Genomic DNA, 22,892 nt, shown 5'->3' on the forward strand with positions numbered 1-22,892 from the left:
ATTTTATAGAAGCATTTAAGAACAGATTCTCCACTCTTTTCTTCCCAAACATCAACCATACTTTAAAGCATATTGAATCACACTCCTTTTGGACAAGGTACCCAACAGCATGATCACAATACATGTGTGACTCAGATCACAGATCTGGGCTCTGATCTGATGAGTCTCTTGGCATGAGGAGCTTCTCTCCAAATTAGCAGTACAAGCTTAGGTCTGCTGTATGCAAACAGTGAAGACACATTGCAAACAAATCCTGGATAGTTGAAATTAAGCCCCAGAATGTCAGATAAATGCTGTTAGCAGTTTTGTTACAACCTCTGCAACAGGTGCTTCAGCTTCCAAATCAAAGGCAGACTTCAAAGGTCCTTATTATGCAGTAACATGGGGAGACACTGCAAGGGAGCATGACAACTAACAAAGATTATCAAAGGTAACAAGAATTGTGCAAGGAATTGCGGGGGGACAGACTTGGGGGCTACATGGCATTTGAATGTTTAAAAATTGCTGCAAGTGTTGGTAGTTATGTTCAGGGGTACTTTGTGTGTTTGGGGGGATTTTTCTTTTCTGTGCATTTTCTTTGCCTGTTGTTTGTTTCTAAAGCAAATCAGAAAAGTAGGTCTCATTATGTTTTGTATTACCAGACTCAGGTATGTTTTTCTTCCTGCTACCTGACAACAAAGAATAATTTAAAACTCTAAAGAGACTTCGCATTTCTTCATCACTTGAGAACTTGAAGTGGAAGCTGAGTATTGGGAAACATGGGTGGTAACAGCAGAGAATGGCAGGAATTTCAAAGGAAGTTTTCAAATTTCACAAGAGTAGGAGAGGCTGGACCCAACAAAGCCTTTTGCCAGGTACAACATATTCAGACCAGCTGCAGCATCTGCCTCATTTGTCTGGTTTAAGAAAGTAGCACCTGATTTGAGAGTTTAAACTCAGGAGGAATAGCTTAAAGCCATGGCCCTGGCTTAATGCACAGCTGGTGTCCACAGTCATATACATCCAAGGTCCTTCTGAGCTCAGTTCTCAGGAATATCAGAGACTCAGCTTCAGCTCCAATTCAGCTTTTCCCATTTCCTCCATATTCATATGGCACCTCACAATATTTTCTGGAGCTGATGGGTCTTGATTTAGGTACTTCTTAATATAAAATATTTACAGTCTTTTTCCCCAGACTGTTCTGCCAATGTTACACTGCTTTTCTTCTTTCATGCAGATGTCCCTCATGTATCTATATAGGCAATAACCTACCTGCTCCATTTTTTTATTATTATATTTTTAGTTGCAGCAGTGCCTGCTATTCAGACAGGTGTCTTTGGTAACTGCTGCCACTTTGCTATGGACAGGTCCTTTCTAGCAGTTACTATGAGTTACCTACTTCTAAGAACAGCAGAATACATTTCCCTTTCCAACCACAGCAGCTCATTAACAGATGGCCAATCATGTCTGTACCAATAAGCAAGGAGGGAAGAGCACATGTCTCAGAAAAGCAAATATATTATCCACACTGAGTATTACAATGCCACTGAGGGTATGAAAATCTTCACACTGTTACTTAGTACATGATCAGGCTAACACCATCTTCATGTCAGGTCAAAGTCAGAACATGGAGCCCCTGTGCCAAAGCCACTGCTGCCTCCAGGGCTCTCAGCCATCGTCCACCTGCCCCCAAGGCCCCTTCAGCTGGGCACACACATGCTCTGAAAGGTAACTACAAAATGCACAACTACATCATCAGGTGTAAAATAAAACAGTTTATTACACACCAAACCAAACCAAACCAAACAAAAAAGCCCCAAACCTACTCTGTAAAGACTCCAAGTTCAAAAGCAAAGCTCCAACCTATGTGACAGCTCAGCTCAGTTGGAGCTCCCGAGTCCTAAAAGTCTCATTTTAGAGTGTCCAGCTTGTTCTGTATATGCCCAAATGTCACTGATCTGAGCCACCAGACCATCCTTTAATTGAGTGTTACTTGAGATGCATTTTTCCTGGTACCACAAGTTATTAAAACTAGCAGTGATAACAGTTGCCATTTGTGCTGGAAAGGCCAATACAAACCAGACTAACACTGTTGATTTAAAGCCTGAACTTAGCAATACACCACAGCAATCAAAGAAAAAATAGAAATAAGAAAACACTAAGAGAATCTCTTTTTTTAGTAAGACTAGTTGCTCCTCCTATAAATTAATGACTATAAACTTCTGAAATTTGTTCTATATTTTTTATCAAAGATGAAAATAAACACGTTCATAACAATAACAAGGGATTGTTTTAATAGACCATTCCAGGCGTTAAACACATTAATGACCCATGAAATAACCGGTTCATCTACAACACATTAAACAATGTTGTTATAACATTTTATTAATGGAAACCTACTACATTCTCTCTAGATAGGAGACTACTGACTAAGTATTAAAAGAGAGATGTAGAAATAAGTTTCTTTGTAAAGGAAAATAAAACATATAAATGAGAGACACCCAGTCAGGTGAGTAGTCAAATAACTATCTTTTGCCAATTTTAAAGCAACCCTTTTAGCTTTTAGTCTGGTAATTTCCTGTTAATCTATTAAAGTTAATTAGTAAACTGGGAATATAAACTACTAAAAATACTTAGAGCTGTAAGTAAAAGATACCACTTTTCTGAAACAATAATATTTATTTTGTATGCAGCCTTTAATAAGCTCAAATTTACAACTCATCTCTTTGAAGTCACGTTGCTGAGATGTTTATTTAAAAAGTCTCTTCTTTAAATAAAAGCAATAGTTACCATCATGTCTTTGATTTGAGCACAGTGCCACTCCTAAGGAGTAATGTAATTAAAGATGAGCATATTCCACTATGAATTAGCCTTATTTGAGCAAAATCCTGACTGCAACTGGCAGTACTGCAACAATTATAAAATATAAACAGGCTCAAATCTTCATCAAATAGGAAACATATTTTCTCTAGCAGCATAAGTAATGTAGGAAGCAATATATATAAAACTATCAGTCTGGTTTTGTAACATCTGTACGTTTTTGAATAAAAGAAAAAAAATCAGACTGAAAAGAGACAATTATTTTACTGTCTGTTTCTTAGATATCAGAAAGAGAATTTTGAAATTCATCAAAGCTAACCTTCTGTTATGTACAACAGGCTAAGCTGAAAAGAATGTTAACAAGTTCAATTTTCATTCAATCAGCACTACTGCTCTCTGAAATGTTTCATTGCAGGAAAGAAATAAAAATAATCTATATGGTAATTATGAGGATGAATCCCCCAGTAACTTTCAGCTACATGAAAGGTCAGTTCTATTCAAGATATTTTATCAGTCCCCTGCACATACTCCTGTCCTGTCATTTTAAATCTGAACAGCATTTTATTTTCCCATTTACAGCTACCTGCAGAATTAAGTACTTAAGCCAAATAAGAAAAAAAAAAAAAAAGAAATGTTGAATGCTGGCAAAGGCTATAATAGCATGGAGATAAATCGTTCAGCTGCTCTCCCTCAAGCCTCTGGGGCTGCAGATTTTTCTTCTCCTGGTGCACTGTGGGTATTCAAAACTTGTTCAACATGATTTCATTTCATTTCAGGCACTGCCTGAGAAAACTAAATTACAGAATCAATCATACAGAAGGTCAGAGTGAGACTTCATTACAAGTATTGCATGCTTGCATGAATATCTTTCATTTATGACTGACCCAATATGTCACAATAGCTGTCTAGTAAAAATAATCCACTTTCTGAAATTGATGTACTACTGATGTCAATGCTACTCAGCAGGCTGGGCAGATTAGAGAGAGGTGTTAAAAAAAGGAACCCTCAGGAGCACAACTTGTAGTTTTATAGAATTGCCACAGTTTCCAGATTAAAATAATTTTTCTATGGGCAGCTCAGCAGAAAAGAGAGCATTAATATAAAATATTGGGGGTTGATTTTTAATGAGGATATAGCTGTTGATTTCTGCTTATTTATATTCAAGTATTTATAGGGATAATATTTGCATCATGTAAATCCATGCATTCTTTGAAGTCAAATGTACATCAACACTCCATTTTTCAGTGACTCCTTTTTGAACATTAGAATTTTATTTGCATATTATTAAAATATTAAAATTAATCAAAATGCCTCCGGTTTATCTCCTCTTTTTGTTGCTGTTGCCTGTTTTTAAACGTTAAAAAATGCTGTAAAGATAATTGTATTGTGTTTGTTGCCAATAATAATGAAGTTAATCAGCATTGTGACAAATTGTCATTCTTTCCATAATATGTATACCTTAATAGTAGAAACAATGGTTAACTCACCAATAAAATCTTCAGTAATTGCTAGGTCACATTTATGCTGAGAATAAATATTTTTCTTGCCCCATGAATGATATTTTCAATATAATAATACACAAAGAATATGTTAAAAAAAGAATGACTTTTTTTTCTTTTCCTTTTTTTGGTCTTCCTGTGGGAAATATGTGAGATACTTGCAGAGGCATTATGAGGTAGCTAGCCAACTCCATACCCTAAGGGAGACATAGGAAAACCTTGACATAACCTATTTTTAACCATGCCTCTGGTGATTCTGCATTCAAGTTTATAGGTGAACATGTCAGGTAGTACATAGAAAAAAGCCAAAGACACACAGTATTAATCATAATTCTGTCTGAGCCCATTTTATTTTTTCAACGTTTCTGATTTAAAATCTCGTGACATTTCTTCAAGGTGAAATTCTTCTACCAGGCTTCGCAACAGGGTAAGACTACATTTACCTAAATTAAATATTGCTTACAGTAAAGCTCTCTAATGGTTCACAAGATATGCAATAAACTCAACGCAGTTACTATTAAAATAATTTAAGTTTGTATTCAGCTCAAGAAGCTTTAGTGATTAGCAATACACTATTAATACAGCACTTAAATAAGACTATCCTGGTATCGCTGGATAAGAACATTGTTCTGTAAGTGTATACGAACATCATAATTATTTTACAACCCCATCTTTAGTTCTTTCAGATATAGTAAATTCAATTGACCATGAAATGAAATTTCATAGTCAAAATGCCTCCTTTACATTTTTTTATTGCTGCTATAAAGTTTTTATAGCTCCAAGGCAAGGTAATTCACGAAATGTCTAATTTAAAGATGAATTCTAATATTATTAATAAATATTTAGCATTTTAATAAACTGCATATTTTTCACATAAAATATGATATCATGTTTTCGTTTTTAATTTTTTAAATACAGATTAATTGCTGGAAAATCTGAGTACTAACGAGAGCTATGTGAGTTCAGGGGAAACCTAGGCAAGGACCCTCTGTTAATATGTTTAAACTTCATGAAGCTACCCAGCATTTATGAGCAGACTACGAAAAGACTACTAACTAGAATACAGTGGCAGGGGCCACTCCATCTCACAGTATGAAACAAATCAAGCAGTCGTGGGGAAGTGTCTGACACATAAACCTCCCTATGTGGCTCCTCCATATCAAATCACACAATTTCTCATCAATTCTCTGCAGCAAAACTGCACACACGTTCCCAATCCACAGCTTTGAACTGGCAATCACCCTAAAATATACCACTGGACTACTGGGGTAAGAAGGCAGAGCTCCTCAACCTATATGGGAACAAATCCTTACCAACGGAGTCAGTGTAAATTATGCCATTAATTTCTACATTGCACAGTTGAGGAAAAAGGCAAAGATGTAAAGCCTCCCATTCGGTGCAAGAAGAGGTGAGCAAGGAGATATCTAACCAGGAGGCCTCCTCTGGCTGGAACTGTTAAGGTGACATCATTTACTCATGGAAGAATCACATTCAGTGAAAGGATGCAAAATCAACAGGGCAAAACTGGGTCAGGTTACAAACCACTTGGTAACACTGAGAGGATACTCGTACACGTAACACAACACCGATCCAGCCCACAATATTTATTATACATTTCTGAGCAACTTTCATTGTCTTCAGGGTACACACACTCCATTACTTTCATTTTCAGGCACAACATTCCTGACCCTCAGGTTTTGTTAATCCGATCACCAGCAGTCACCCTACATGTCCAGTGCAAACAGAATGCCATGGAAAATGGGATCTAAAACAAGTACCATGTCCTTCAAGGCCTGTTTTAGGGAGACCCTGTTTTGGATCCACAGAACGATGGAATTCTGTACCTCCTCAGGAGTGGGCAGTTTGTGCTTTACTCTGCATTAGTGCTAGCTACCCTGCATGACCTCCAAAGAAATATTAAAATTTGCAATGAAGTCATCAGCCTGTAGAATTACAGAGAAATATTTGCTGCGTGTTGGTTTGTAAATCTTTAACTAATTTTCACTTGCCAGAAAAATAAAAAAGAAGATTTACATGAAATCACAACATAACAACACGACCTTTATTACAGTCCAGCTGTAAATAATGTGTTTTCACTACACCAAGTTTAGCAAAAGGTCCTATGTAAAATAGCTAATCAGAAAAAAATATGGTTGATGTAAAATATCTGTTCAAGCTAAACATTCATTCACTCTTCAAGATGCAATACAGAAGCTAATTCTAATTGTAACCACTGAGTCTAAAATGCTGAGTAGGATAAACTGGCTCACAGCTGTGTCTCATCACTGGGAGTGGGAATGCTACTGCACAAAGCCCTCAGAAACCCACGATGGGAGATCCCCCAAAGCTGAAAGGGAAACACAGCAAGAAAGTGGAAACTGCTTCATGTACCCTCTCATGGAGATCATAGCCCTACAGTGTGTGTAGGTTCTGGAGGAAACTTCATACATTCCTGGTTTTGATTGCTCTGATTAACACTGGAATAAGCCTAACAGTCACTGTCACTCAGCCCTTCACACCCAGATCATCCCTCCCCATTCTGGAGGGCCCAGAAACAGCCCAGGAACAGAATACCACCCTGCCCCAGCCTCTATGGCCAACAAGAGCACTGGACAGAACAGTCTTTTTATGGCCCTGTATTTCTGAGTATGATCAGGGTAATACATCCCTATCATTTCTGAGTTTAAAAAAAAATAAAAATCAATTTTCATTTATAAAGATTTAGTGGATAGAATATAGGGAAATACATGTTTTTTTCCTGCTGGTTGGATCTGTGTCCCAATCTTGTTCTGAGCTACTCTCAATACCGCACTTTCAAGATTTAATGTTGGTGCTCAGATGTGGGTCCTACACTTCAAATACAGACAAGCAACTCATTCTAAATGCTGCAGTTCACCCTGGCCAACCCAATGGCCTTTCAATCCTTGATGCAAGTGTCAACTGTATAGCACATTTTCGAATTTTAGGAGCACTTAGGATGCACATGGGGTGTCAATGGTGCCCAAAATGAAAATTCTGTGTTTGTAAACCCTGATTGCTTCTTCACAGGAGATCTGTTCACTCACAGTATAGTACTGCACTGCATATTAACAACTACGTTCATCTTGCTGAATCCACCAATATTAAACCCTTAACCATTTGCCAACTGCCTTAGGGAACTGAGTAATAGTATATCATTGTTTGCCGTGTACCACTGACAACACGTGTCATCGTTCATACACAACACGCCTGCACATGATACAGAGCGCTGGCAAAGGCTTGGTCAGGCTCCCCAGAAATCATACACATCTTCTGAGAGGACAGTGAAAACTGAGAGATGACACGAATCTACATTTGACAGACAATATTAGGCAACGGGAACACACAAAGAACCACACCTACCATGTGCAATCCATTGCTGTGGATGACACCGTCTTGCTCCACGAGATTTCGGGATATTGTAATAGAGGGAAGATCCAAGCTCTGGGGGGGGAACTGAGGTGTAAATTCATTTCCTTGTGCAGGCAGCTGGTCACCAAGGCCCTGAAAGGGCAGCAGTATATCTGCCATCCCCAGTGCAGGGTCTGACTCAGGCGGGGGGGTAATGGGTGGGATTTCAAACTCCTCGTCCCCAAGGCTCGGCGTATGGAACGTCTGCTAGAAAAGGACAGGACAAGGCAAACCACGTTAGGGCACACTGAGCTCAGCAATCACCTCCACACCCACAGTCCAAATCTTGGTTTGTTTTCAAATGCAAACTCTATAAGCAACAAAACTTTTAAGTTTAATATGCTGAAGGGGTTTGTGGATCATTCCAATTAAAGATTTAAGTCTCATTATCATATGGTTTTAATGCAGTATCAGTATTAACAGTTTTTTAATGTGTATTTAATTAGCAACATCTGTCTGTTGTTAGTCCAAATATCAGCTACACTGGATTTGGCTGTATAACAAACTGCCACTTTACTGATATGTTAGTAAAATAGCACAAACAGCTTACATTACTCTCATGCTTCATAAAACACCGACGATTTTGTAGCACACACAGAATTCAGCACTGACCATTTCACATCTTTTGTCTCCTTTTACCCACTAACAAACATGAAATATTATCATTCTGGTCTTCATTTCTTTTCCATTCCCAAAATACAATAAACCCTTTTGAACACGGGTTGTAATTTGGAGGAGAAAAGTATAAAAGCGTGAGGGTGATTACAGCAGCTTCCAGTGCTTTCTGAAGCAAGCCAGCTTTGTTTGAACAGTAGGTTTGTTATGAACTAAACACCTGTTAAGATGCCTTGAGCAAAACATTTACTGCCAGTTATCTTCAGGGTTTGTGCATGTTTGTACTTGTGCATGTGTCTGTCAAAGATAATCTTTATTCAAGTAGAGTCTGTATCTGGCTTCAACATTGCTGACTTTTATTTGGGAAACAAATGAGCTACGCTTATTCAAATTTTTTGAGAGTTAAATGAACTTTCATATATTATTTCAGGTCCACTGCTACTTAATAATAGAAATTCAGTGCTTGAAATTAGGCCATTTTAAATGTACTGAAATCAGGACTGTCTTGATGAAATTGGGCAGTTGGCAATCCTAAAATAGGCACTCTTGTCTTGTTCTGGACATGCAAGGCTGCTCTGGGATTTGTTTGTTTGCATTAGTTCACGATTCAAGTTGGGGGGGGAAGAATTGTTTTATGTATTAATTACATTGTCTGAAAGAGTGACTTAATGCCAGTTAATTTAAAAATGATAAGTTCAGTGAAAGATCTCATTAACTGCTGCAAATTGTCATCCTTCAAACTGTTAATGATGATATAAATTAATAACCGCTTGAGAGAAGATGGAAACTGAAACACAAGAAAAACCTTTGCTTGCATATAGAACCTGTCAGCTGTCATTATTGGTCTCACACCAGAAATGATGAGGTCCCAGATTGCTGCAGTCTGCAGCACCATCAGAGTCTGCTGAGACTCTGCCCATTTCACTCCAACTGCAAGGCTGTAACTTAATTCTGGATGTGAAGGCTGGGCCTGGATTAGGGAGACGTTTGACTTCCCCGCTGCTATATTACAAAAGGTGTGAATTTTTCTTCCCATGGACAAACACAAAGGATGGATTGGCCAGGAGAAGTGGTTGGCTAATGAACATAACCCTATGGCTGCATTTGCAGTTATTTTGGCACTAATGTGGTCTAGTAACAGATGCAACTGTAATTTGTGACTCATTTGCTACCCCATTACTGCTTAATGAAATCTAACATATCACATTAACAATACGGATAAACACTCATTCTTGATATGTGGCATTTGGCTGTTTTCATTACCACTGTAATTAACACTTGAAATATTATTTCAATAAATATTTAAGGTGCTTTAAAATGAGTCGTAGTAATCATGACATAGAGACAGAAAACACAAAGCAAATGTGTGGCTTCTAAGCCTGAATGTGCTCTAGGATTACACTCTTAAGGCATTATTTACAGGAATAAAATGGGCTTCCTAGCTCAGCAGTGCTCAGGCCCAAAATAATACTGAGAAAGCTACATTCATGTAATGTAAAACCACTATAATTAAATACATTGTAATGTGGTAATTGCAAAGTTAGGTTGATGCTTTAATGTGAACAGTAACACTTAATCATATTTTTATTCCTTGTTCAAGCAAAAGGGTTCAGTGAAATCAGTATTATTATAGTACATTTGAACCTCTCTTTACTTGACATATCTATGAGATATTAGTAATTATAAGGACTGGATCTTTTTTTTCCCATCTAACAGAATAACTCTAGGACAGCTGTATAAATATAGAACACAGCTAGATAATATTACAATATTTTACTCAGAAAAGTAGCATTCATCTTAGTACTTATAGCTTTCTACAAATGGGAGAGTAAATTGATGAATACGTTAACATTTTTAAATGTGAATTTAATTTTAACTCTATAACTTGCCCAAATATGTGTGTATATATATACATATTTTAAACATATAATGGACCTAAGAGTGAGGATAAAATAGATGTAATCTAAGAAGAAAGCAAGCCTCTTAGCAAAACAGTCTTAAATCCAAATCACTGGGCTATTCAGTCTGTAAAAGGAGCCTGAATAGTGTGCAATTTGGGACTGCAGAAAGGTGCTGTTATGACCAGAAGATGGTATAACATTTGTGAGATTTATCTTACCAATCACATTTTTTGAAGTTATTAACTTTTCAAATATTTATATCTTACATATTTTTAAAAAAAACCAAAACTGTTTGCATGGTTAAATGCCATCTGTACTGAAATGTTCAAAACATTTGTTCCTTTTGATAAAAATGCAAATCTGGAGAACTGTTGTATCAACATATAACAGCCAATGTCTGACACGGTGAATTATCACAGCTGGAATTAAATTGTCTCTGAACAGCTGCTGGCAGCAGAGCTTTCATCAATGTTTGATTCAAATGTAGGAAAGAAATTCTACAGAAAGAAACATCATGTTGTCATTACAGATGGGGTTTGTGTTCATTATCACAAATAACACTGGAGCTAGTGCCAAACAATATTCCCTTATCTAAGCAGTCTTGCTGGGTAAAAAGAGATGGTGACCATTGTATAAATGATTCATAAAATCCTACTCTTAATTCTAACCTTCGTATTTATTGTTACACCTTTCTGCTCATTTTCTCTGAGATAACTGTTTTAGAAGTGCACAGGAATACCTGCGACTGAATACTGACTTACAACACGTAAAATCGGGGCTGCCCAGTTTTCTGACCTTTCCTTGTGTTGGGAGGATCAGTAGTTCTTGTTGTCCATATTGCCATGCACACAGTACACAGTGCATCTTGCATTTTCTGTCCTTCCCTTTGGAGTCAGAGCTGTTAGGTTTTGGCCATGAGCAAAAGCTGTTTTGGTCTGGAGCTGGGGTCAGCACTGGCGTGTTGATGGTCTAGTAACTGACTGCAAGGTGACCATAACAAATACATGGAGCCTGTAGCTGCCATACCTTTCTCCTGCTTCCATTCTCAAAGGCAGTGATCAAATACATCCCCTCCACAACACAGCCAGCCTCCGCCAGCCCAGCCTCCAGATTTGTTCTGGATCTTGGTCAGAAGTTTCCTTCATGTATAGCACACACACTTCAGGCAACAAAGCTGGCTTTGATTTTCTAACTTGTATGAGTATTAAGAACCCAAATTAAAACATTTGTATCTATAACAAAAATTAGAACATTAGCTAGTAATGACTATTACTAAGCTTGCTTTCCAAGTCTACACCTACTGTGCTTTTTATTTGTTTCCTTCTGTTCATAATTTTTTTCCATACATAAAGCAGATTTGTTTCTATTGACATGCTATGTAAGTAACAGCCTTATGGACAGCTAAATTGACTAGTAATGGAGAGCTGTCAGGTTATTTTCTTTCTCATTAAAGTCTTTATTTTGTGCTCCATAAAACACGCAGAAATTCGGCACTTCACTCTTCATCCATTCAAAGTCTGTTAAATTATCACAGCAAACAGCAGAATATGAGCATAGATAAAAAATAAAAACATCTACCTCATTTGCAGCAAGAAATGCATTATTTGCCTCAGCCATGTTCATGTAGTTGTTATTGTTTCCAAACTGAAAGAAAAATAAATATTTGGATTTAATGTATGCCACGATAAACTTTTCTTTACCCCATTACTGGCGTATAAAGAGTTGGGGGAGAAAAAAACACAACAAAAACAAAACAGCAAACAGATAAGATGTAATTTTGCAGATGTTCTTTGAAGTCAGAACTAGATTGGATTCAGCTTTATTCTTTTTACTATTATTATTACATACTCTACATGCCCCAGTCTGTACATGGAAAATACATATCTCTTCAACTTGTTTTGTCCATGCAGCAAAGCCACCCCACAGACCTAGAGGTGACTTTGGAAATCACAAGTCCATTAGAAAAAGACTGTTCTCCAGAAAAGTCACTTCTACTCAACTACACCTTTCGTGACACACATTACAATATCGCTCTCGATGATCCTGATCTGGAGGACTGCTGCAGTCAGAAGTGGCTGGCATGTTACTATTACAAGTAGACCTGGTTTTAAAGAGCTGAAGGTCAGTAAGGGGAAGAATGAGAATCCACAATGTGGTTCCTAAAATCCCATTATTTCCACGAAATTAAAAAGCCAAACAATCCCCCTTTGTTTATCCTTCATTCCAGTTGAGCTCCCATGCCCCCAGTGAACATTAACACCTGAAGATTTTGGAAATCAGAACAACTGACACCCCGAGATCTGCTCAGGGTGGAGTGGCCCAGTGCCCACTTGCTGTCACTGAGGTGCAAGTCTGCTCACATGCCAGTGATGGGAAGGGATTTTATCGGATGCCATGGAGTCATTTCTTCCAAATTCTCAAGTATGAACATTTGTTCAAGTACTTTTTCTTCTAAGCACAGAAGAAAAGACTTTTTCAGACTAAGTACAGAAAAGAGAGAGATTATCAGCATAATACCGTGCCTTATGCCCTTCAACAGCACTTCCAAAGGCATGTAAGGCTGGTAACTAATTCTGCACGTGTTCCTGGAGCCAGGCAGGTATCCAGAGTCTTTGCTTCAAGGAACAGACACCAGGCCTGCATTGCAGCTACCAGCAAAAGAGACTTTCACACGTGCACATTGTTATTACCAGGCACAGAGCACACTGCAAGGTAAGAGGGCTGAGGGAAAAGCCCCTGTGCTGTCCCTACCACATCACTGCTGCTAAAGCCACGCTAAGCATTCTTCACTTAACTTCCATTTTTGAGCTTTATAAGGCAATTTTTTTCAGGAAGGCTTTGTTTTATCTTGCCAGATCTTGGTGGACCTGCCCTCTCCTCAACCCCACAACAGCAAACACTCCTAACAGCAGAATAAGCTCTGCAACCAGTGTATGAGGATGGGTAACCATACACTTGCACAGATTGTTCTTTCCAAGCAAGAAACTCTGCTGTGCTTTCAGAGCAGCTGAACCTCTCCTGAAAGAAAAACCACTTTGCTTCAGCTCAATTTGCTACAGCTGCACTTGGTTCTGATCGTTTTTAGTAGAGAAATGTTTCAGACCCTGACTCTCCAATTCCTCACTGGAGGGACCACTCACTGGAGTTTTCCCTAAAAACTCCAACAGCCATTTCTGAAATTAAGACAAAAAGTGAAAGGAGATAAAAAAAAAAAAAAAAAAGATAGACACAAAGAATTGGAGCCTTGTGTACCTGCTGAATTGTCAGATGGACAACAGCTGACACCAACAAAATCAGAAGACAATCGCACGCAGGGGGGAGCAATACAAGATGGGATCCCTCATTCTGAAGTAACAAATTCCATTTGTGTACTTATCATACTGAATCTTTCAACCTATAACACATGTTCAGCAACAGAGGCCTTAACACAATATGTAGGCTGCCTCATAGCTATTAAAACTCTGTTATCCCCAGCTATGCAGATACTCAAGTAATGTCATCCATTTTTAAAAGCCCAGATGTCACCCATGTTCAGAGATTAAAAAATTCAAGTAAAATTGCACATTCAAATGACTGTTTTGGCACATAGGGATGTGTGTGTGGATTTGTTGCACAAAGACAGTACTTCAGCTCAACAGTGCAATCGACAGGAGAGAATTTTTCATGTCAGTTAGTGACAAACTAAGAAAGATTTACATAAAAAACTCAAATGGCTCAAATAGAGCTGTTGTTTCTACAGGAACAAAAAAAGAAAAATAAAAAAATCAAGTTTTCAAAGGACACCCAAGTGCAAAGGTGCACTAGGCAAGTACAACTCTAACATAAATAAGTGTGGAAACCCCCCATCCTGTTTTAATATAGGGGCTCTTGGGGGCTCCAGGGCCTCACAACAGAAATGCAGCTGATCTTTAACCTTGAAAAGTAAAATTCTACATTGTTTTGATCTATGTGTATTGCTCACACCACAGCTACTGCTGTTCTGATTGCCATGTGGTTTTATTCCTTTCTGTTTTATTAAAGTAAAACAAAGAGAGAGTGACAACTTAATTTTCCATTTTATTAAGACTAGAAGCAAATTATGTAACAAGGAATGTCAAAGCTAAAAGTTACAGGTACAGGTTACAGGTCCTTCAAGTCATTCTGTTCTTGGGTTATAATATTTAAGACCCTATTGTGTATGACTTAGGCACTGATGTCAGAAACTGGAATATTTCAGCTTTTGTTAGTATGGATAACAACTAATATTCTTTACATTTATTTTTTGTCTCTGAATTGGAAATCCATTGAAGGCACACAACAATTATCAGTGAGTATTTCTAAGATTAAACTTCCTTATTATCTAATGGTACCTATAACAACAAAAGAAAATAAAATGGTTATTATCTTAAGGACTTAAACAATTCAAAAAACAAATTAAGCTTAGAGTGAAATAAGAACTGGGTTAGAAATCCTCTTCTGAACAGTTAGTCTGCGAATGTAATTACTGAAGAAACTACAGCTAATCAGCTGTGAATTGTATCCATTAATTAGTATTTGCCCTGGAGAAATGAGAAAAATCAGTAACAATGTTAACACTGCAATGCACTGATGAGTACTGAAACACAGGGCCCTCAGCATTTAGTCAAGCAGGTGGCTCCAATGGTCCAAGTAATTTAAAAAGCTCTCACCTGAAGTGCAGAGCTGGAATTACAAAGCACTTCTTGCATATCTTTGTATCTATATAAGGCTATAATTAATGGCTTTTAATTTAGAAACACTTTGTGATCAGCTGGGAACAGTTATAAATCATTCTAAATAGAACAAGGGGTTCTTGTCTATTTTAGTAAAATAATTTTTTGTGAAATGACTCTTGTTGCAGTCAACATTTTTCTCCATTTATTTTCAAAAGGATCCCCTGCTCAGAACCCTCATAAACATCCCAGAGCATTGGTATAATTGTCAGCAGGGATTCAAATTAAAGCAATTTGGCCTGCCCAGGTAGACTTGTGAAGGCTCCCACCTCTTGGGTTTCCCTGGGATAGAAGAAGAGTAAGATGCAGCATTTAGTCCAGCTATCTTTTTGTTTTGTGCTGGTGTTGGGATGCTTTGTTAATTACTTAGCCAGAGCAGTTAGCAAGGTTTAGTATAAACTTTTTCATCTAAAGATCTCAGAGCACCCTCACTCTATGACTATGAAAGAATAAAATGTTTTCAGCTTGCTTTGGCAATACACACCATTGCATTACAAACTATGATTTGTTTCCTTTGATTTCAGAAGCTCAAACTCCATCTTCAGTGTTGATGAACACATTGAGTCCCCCAACTGGCTGCCACCTCAAACCAATGGAAACCACACACATATGCCCATTTCATGAAACAAAAACAAACAAACAAACAAAACCTCTTCTGAACTGGTTTTGAATCGCAACTTCCATTCTGCATGCAAATCATTGCATTAAAACTTTGACAATTCAGGACTCTACTCCTGCATGTTGTAAGGGCACTCGGATCTGGGCCCTGCTGGAATCTGTATGAACAGACATGGGGACTGTAATGAGAGAGACTGGATGATGCTTTGTAACACCTTGTATAAAGCACTTCCAGAAATCTGATTCTTTCTCAAATAGCTGGTTGAAGCTCTTCTCTCAGCTTTGACTACCAAACCTGAAGCCCAACACCCAGCCTTATTCAGCTTTTCTAGCAAGGGTGTATATTTGCAATGCTAAGGGAAAATTCATGCCCTCTAGTCCTTCCCCAGCGTATGCCCTAATGAAGACCCAATCAACTCCTACCCAGCACTGGGGATATAAAAACTGTATCACTGCTACAAACTGCATGTTTTCATTGACCAAACCTCTGGGGCCAGATGTTAGGATATCTGTTTGTAAATCAAGGGATAAGCCACTTGGAATCTGCACAGCACAACACTACTTGGGTTTTCAAGCTCCCCTTTGTACTCACCAGAGCTTAAAAACTGGTTGGTTATGAAAGCTGAGACTAATGAGCAGTTGTTTTAAGGCACAAGTCTGATATGATGAACGTCACAGAAAACCTTGGCAGTCTGGGATAAGAATCAGTGATTAAATGTTCACTGAGTCTGAATTCCTACTAAAAAGATCTTCCAAAAATCTCAAATGTTAAATTGTGGACACTCTCGTGGCTCTTCTTTGGCAACTGTGATTGATTCATCACAGCAAGAAACAAAAAAAAAAAAAATCAAAAGAGAAATTTATGCCAAAAAACTCCACAATAGTAAAAAAAAAATCTTCAAAAGTAAGGCAGATAACTAATTTTGAAGGTGTTACGGACACAGAATAACATTTTGAACCTATAAAAGTTAATGGGAATTTTGCTACTGATTTTACTTAAAACATTCAGTCATTAGTAATTTTTATCAACTTTCTGCATTTCTGTTTTTAAATCAACTCAATTGTGGTGCAGCTCTAATCCGAAAAACATTAGAACTCACGCACAACTATTCATTTCCTCAAGAGGCCAAATGCAGAAATACATAAATAACTTAAAACCAGACATAAAGGAGCCCAGACTTCTATCTGAGCATCTCAATGGAGCAAAAATACTAGTATTTTTATGCTCAAAAAGAAAATTTAATTCAGCAGGCAAATTCATTAGATATTCTAAATAATTCATTTTATAATATTGCTGTTTCATAGTGCAACCTCAAGGAAGAATAACCCACTGGAAGGGTTATTATTCCAGAACAGAATACCAGCAAAACCATGGAATGTGAATAAATGTCACAAATGAGAAACTCAAACAAAATATATCCAAAACAGGAATGAAACACATTTTATCATCTTCTCATAACTAATCCATCAACTTAAATTTTGCTTAAAAGGAATTACTGCAATTCTATACTCAAAGCCTCCATGTTATGGAGAATAAATAAAAAAATTATTGGTTATTACAGAATCCACTTCCTCCCCTGTTTTTTTAATTAATTTTTTTAATTAATTATCCCAACCCTTATTGAAAAACAGACTTCTGGCTTAATTATCATGACACTAACAGTTCTTTCTTAATTATTAGTTAATATTTAGTCAAAATATGCATTTAAAGTTTCTCAGGATAGTATTTCCAGTCAAAATTCTCATTGCTTGCAGAACAAGCTCTAGTCTGTCACAGCACTACATATCCACTTGTGTATGTATTTTAGACAGTTACACATCCAAATTCTATAATTTCTGATTCTAATTTACTGCTTATGGAAAATGGCACCCTCAACTGATCACACTTCCTGTATTTCTGCAGTAAAATTAGAAGCCATATTTTTTAAAGTATGGCCATTAATAAAATCATTCTTTTATGGTGTGAGCACCCTCACGGTTTTATATAGAGTAATATCCACTTGCACAAACATATATGATGGCAAGGATCTCAGTTTTATCTTCATATTTGGCAAATTAATTCCTCTGAGGTTACACTATCCTTATGAGTAAAAAGGAAGATAACAATCCCAAAAGATGTAATTACAGACCAAAACTAAATTACTTTGCAGGTCTAAGTACTATATCTCAATAATTTCACCGGAGAACATCTTCACAGCATTTGGGCAGATTTGATTTTGCTGCCTGACCAATAATTACAGCTCTGGCAAATACAATGTCTGATAAGGACATCAATTAAGAATGAGCATTGTGTTATTTAAAAAAAAAAAATTCATCATGTTCACAGCCTGTCTGATTGAATGAAATGCCAAATTAAATTAATGGAGATTGCTAAGTCTAGCTGGCTGGTGGGGAACCATGCAGAAAGTGGGACAGCATAGACAATAAACTGTCTGTAATTAAAAGATGAGAAGCTGGACTAATGCTACTTCAGCCTGATTATTCCAAACAAAACAATATACACTAAAATTATTCTGGCAACAGAAGTAGATGAAGTGGGAGGAGGGCTGGGACAGGGGAGTTTTTTTTTAAGTAGTATTAACTATCACCATCTATGCACAGCAGTGTCTTCACTAGATGCATTAAATTAAATACTGGGGTTTTCTCATCAGGAAACACAATTTATTTTCTCAATGAACATTAAAAAAAAAAGTCAAAAAATCTGCAATCATTCCTGTTCTAGATGGATATCCAGCTAATCTGTGTAGAGGCTTTCTCTGTAAGCATGATGTGTTCATAGCAGGAGCAGAGTGTTTTCTGGAAGAGCAAGTCCTTCATAGCAGTTTCAATACTTCAGAAGGAGTAGGCAGTATCTATATTATTTTAAAAAATACAGGTATTCTATTTTCATTCTGCTACTAGAAACCATGAGGCAGATTTTAGTTGCTGGTACACAGATGCAATACCTCTAAAGCTGATAGGAATTTATGTCATTGTAAGTGAATGAAGCATTTTTTTAAATGTTGTAAATGCACAATTTCATCTCGGAATGAATGTAAAATGGTAGCCTTGATTTTGACACTGCGTCATGACCCGCAGAAATTTCAGTACTCCCCTGGCAGAATGCTAATGTTTTAGAAGAAACAGTATGTGTTGCCCAACACAAGAAGTATTATTGACCACAGACACAGGCAACTATAGGAGGTTATGGATTGAGCCACTGAGCATAAAGGAAATGGAGAGTCAGACCAGATGCAGGCAAAAGGCTGTCTGTCCATTTGGGTCAGCCTCTGACCACATGGCAGTAAGCTGATAATATATCCCAGTTACATCTAAGAGCAAACTGCTATGTGTGTGTGCACAAGGGTACAGATACATGCACAGAGACAATGCTTTTGTCAGCAAAAGATAACATTTTGGAAGAACTTCATGAAGTACTGAACTGCTAGGTAACTTGTGCCATGTTTATACTTGACCCTTTCTGTTCATATTCTTAGAAAAAATTTATTAGTTATTATTACAGAATAGTACAATAGCAATCAGCTTTCTGAGACAGATTACAGCGTTTTCTTATTTTCAGTAGTTCATATTTTCTGGAAGTGGGTTTATTTCCTGCTAAATTCTGCAAATTTTCTAGGACAGCTCTTCACAGACCTGTAAAAACCTACCCGGAAAGTGTCACCCTTGGCAACTTCGGCCACCAAAACTCACTATGTGACAGTTACTTCTGTTTCTGCCCCATCAACATTCTCTATCACACATCAGGATCCTGCAATAACCTGGAGTAAAAGCAGGCCCTGCTGAAAACAAAAGGAGTTCCTATAGGGGATTTCATGTCAGAAGCTGAATTTGCTTACAACCACTTTGCTGATGAGCAACAAGCCAAGAGACAAGAGCACAAAACACTAAAATATAAAGTACCCAGCTTTGCAGTCACATCCTCAATGCTGAATTTTAGGCAAATGAATAATCTCATTAGTGGTTCATTAATTACTGAATCTGTACATAAGTATCTGTACAATCATACATGTGACAGTCTTTTGATATTTAAAATCTTAAAGCCTTTAATTCAGGGGACCATTTAGATTCTGATTTTTGAGTCTCAAACATCTGCTGCACTAATTGTTATCTATATCCTTATATAAGTGTGGCTATGTGTGTATATATAAGTATACACACATTCTGCAGCTCTTTGCTGAGAGCCAAAAAAATTCGCAGTGGGATAAAACAGTTGAGCAAGATCCTAAAGAAAAACAGACATATTTTATTCATATAGCCTCAAATATCCATCAGACATACTGCAGATAGTACAGATTTAAAAGTTTTAGGAAAGTAATTAGAATGGAAACATTTGAAGTTACTTTAAAAGCTTTCAGCCAGCAAATAAAAACTTTGACAATAACAATAAAAAGCACTGACTTAATCTCAGTGATTCCAGCCAAACTCTTTAATATGAACTCCTTCAGTGAATTCCACAGCCAAAAGCTGTAACTGAATGGTATTTTGCAAAGTACGATATTGAGCAAGTCTTAGGAACAGTAATGAAAGGAATATTTAATGGTCTCATGTTAGACATTTTCAGATCTCTTAAGAAGGACACATTCTATAAATGTTTTTATATGCAAGAAGTAATTTTGTATGAATATGCACAGTATTATTATTCTGTTGACTGACAGTCAAGGCAATTCAATATATGCCAGATTTTCAGTGCTACTTATTCCATATTTAAATGCATAAATATTAAAAGGTAGTCCAAAGGCCAGTCCTGGTCCTAATATTTATACAAGATTAAGGTGTTATAAAATTAGTCTGAATATTGAAAGTGCTCTCCAAGACAAACATACCAACAATTTTGCTGTCAGATGTTCAGAGAGTTTCAATTTACCATTCTGACTCTGTAGACAAGAATGTCTGTCCACAGTCTGTGGAGCTGGGCCTTCAAAGGTAGTAAAGTGGACACTCGAACACGGATTCTGTGTATAATCTCTGCATCCTCCTACATATACTAAGACTGCTTTTCCTCTGTACAAGGTTAATACAAATATCAAACTTAGCTCAACCCACTGAGATTCACATGAAAAAGACTCGAACAGATCTACAGCTGTTACTTCACAGAGTTCTGAAGTACATTCCCTATCATTACACCCTGTTGTTGCCTGAAGCTTAAAATATGGGAAGAGACCAAATGTTAAGACATTCAGTAACAAAGCCAAGAAGAGGCCACTGTAGTTTAAGTATTTGTTTGAAAATATATAAATATTTAAAGAACATATTTTCTTTCTTTGCTTTCTAACCTAGAGGAGTTTGTGATGAACGACGAAGTTATTTTCACAATCACTCTCATGAGCACATACTTGTCGCTACAATAAACCAGATTAAACATAATTGTCATGGAAGGAAAATACTGCTAAAATGCAAAAAGAACTTACTGATATGGCTAAGTCTCTTGCTTATATGTATTTTTCTACAACTTTGTAGAAATTTGGATTCCACATAAGAAAGGTCTTCTCAAACATTCAGTTTCAATTCACCCATTTGATGTATGTATTTTATGAGTTACATTTCACTAAACAGCTGAAATTATACATAAGATTTCATTTCCAATGACATCTGAGGACAGATGGTGGTTAAATTATGCTTTTTTCCCCACAACAGCTCTAAAGAACTGAAGCAAGGATAAAGCACAATTGCTCCCTTTGCTAGGTAGGCACTGTGAGAAGGTGGAAATGCCTCTATTCTCCACGATATTTACAAAACAGAAGAAGATCAACAGCCTCTCAGAATGGCCCCAACGTGCACATGTGGTACTGCAAAATAATTTTCAAGAAAGACCCGAACCAAATCTATGGGCCTGATTCTGGGCACCACATGCACTCCTGCCCCAACACAGTAGGGTCAGCGCTAACAGCCCTTCTTCAACTCCCTCTCTACACCTCTGAGTATCCCTTTACCCCCAACAGTTTAACTGCTGCAAGGGATATTTTAATATGGTTGTTTGGGGGGGGAGCAGGGGTTTTGCCCTGTGAACACTTGTACTTCACTTTCCTCTTCGAGGCAATAAATTCATACAATCAAGCTGTTAATCATGTCTACCCCCCTCATTTGTTTTATATAAACCATCTAAGCATTGAATATAAGCATTTCTTAACATAATGACAGCATTTTATAACTTAGAATCCCAAGAAATAGTTTTATATCACTATATTCTAGATTACTGTAACATTTTCGCACACGAATTTGAAGTGATGTGATTATACTGCAATTGGGCTGTAAGTAGCTTTTCTTACAATCTTATATCAAATTTCACTCACTTCAGCGAAAATTGTAAATTCCATTCTGGACTGTGATTCAGCTCTACTACACTAGCAAATTATATCAAGTTTTAAATATAAAATTGATAGAGAAAGGGTGAAGCAGATGTAGACATTTTATAATAATCATAATGGAGGATCAGTCAGGATACTTGCAGGTTAAAATCAGCACATGTATAAAATCTTAAATATCTCAACTCTCAGCCATGTTGATACCATGGGTTCCTGCTATTTTTTATGAAATTAAATACTTTGCACTTCAGAAGCACTAATCATAACCCAACAGATAAACAGCATTTTTTTAAAGTCTCCATTACCTCTACTTCATTTTATGCAATGCAGTGCAAAGGAAGCCATCTATTGCAAAGACAGGTTGTGGGATATAATCACCCTTATTACACATAAACAAGAAAATGAGAAAACCCACCCAGAAATAGCCCAACCCCAGCACTAATCAGTGATGGTGACCCTTGACCAAAGCAATATAATATAGATCACAGATGCATTATGAACAGGCACTTAACACATCACTTCCTCCTCTTTCTTTATCACATCAACCTGAAACCTGGAGAATTCCTCCACTATTTTTAGCTGGGGCTGGATTACAAGTCCCACAGCAGGGAGGCCTCTGGAGAGTCATCAGCAACAACTGACTTTATTTAAACATGCAAGATGGAATTGGATGCAATGCACTGCAATAACAGTACAGGAGAATTAAATTTAAGAGTAGAATAATCCCTCATGCTAGCTTGTATTCCTAATTTATGCCACAGAGACTAATCAGGCTTAATTTATCTATCTTTAGCTTCCCACTGTTTTATTTCAACCTAAAGGCAACGTTTTGGGCAGCAGAAACTTTATTTTGTAGGTGAGTAACCTACTTTAATTGCATTTTCATCCGTTACTACAGTCTAGCATTTTCTTCACTTAATTGGGTCACTGTATTTCTTCTTGTAAGTGGGCACAGAAATTACTTCTGATATTGATTGCAGCCCCTGAGGTTCTGCCGAG

General features: G+C 37.2%; 1 protein-coding gene across 8 annotated transcripts in view; it reads right to left on the reverse strand.

The window, feature by feature from the left end:
• Window positions 1-22,892, reverse strand: part of TOX3 (TOX high mobility group box family member 3) — a 77,789-nt gene that overhangs the window by 13,499 nt on the left and 41,398 nt on the right. For 4 of the 8 annotated variants that reach the window (XM_051805869.1, XM_051805872.1, XM_051805877.1 and 1 more), the window contains exons 2-3: window positions 11,822-11,887; window positions 7,680-7,934 (exon numbers count right to left, since the gene is read on the reverse strand). In XM_051805869.1, the coding sequence (XP_051661829.1) occupies window positions 7,680-7,934; window positions 11,822-11,887 (321 nt within the window). Of the gene's footprint in view, window positions 1-7,679; window positions 7,935-11,821; window positions 11,888-19,281; window positions 20,137-22,892 lie in introns of those variants that run through there. The other 4 variants (XM_051805871.1, XM_051805873.1, XM_051805878.1 and 1 more) reach the window with 2 other exon arrangements.

Source organism: Manacus candei, unplaced genomic scaffold, assembly GCF_025592945.1.
Source record: "Manacus candei isolate 608988 ecotype Guabito, Panama unplaced genomic scaffold, ASM2559294v1 h1tg000065l, whole genome shotgun sequence".
Lineage (NCBI taxonomy): Eukaryota > Metazoa > Chordata > Aves > Passeriformes > Pipridae > Manacus > Manacus candei.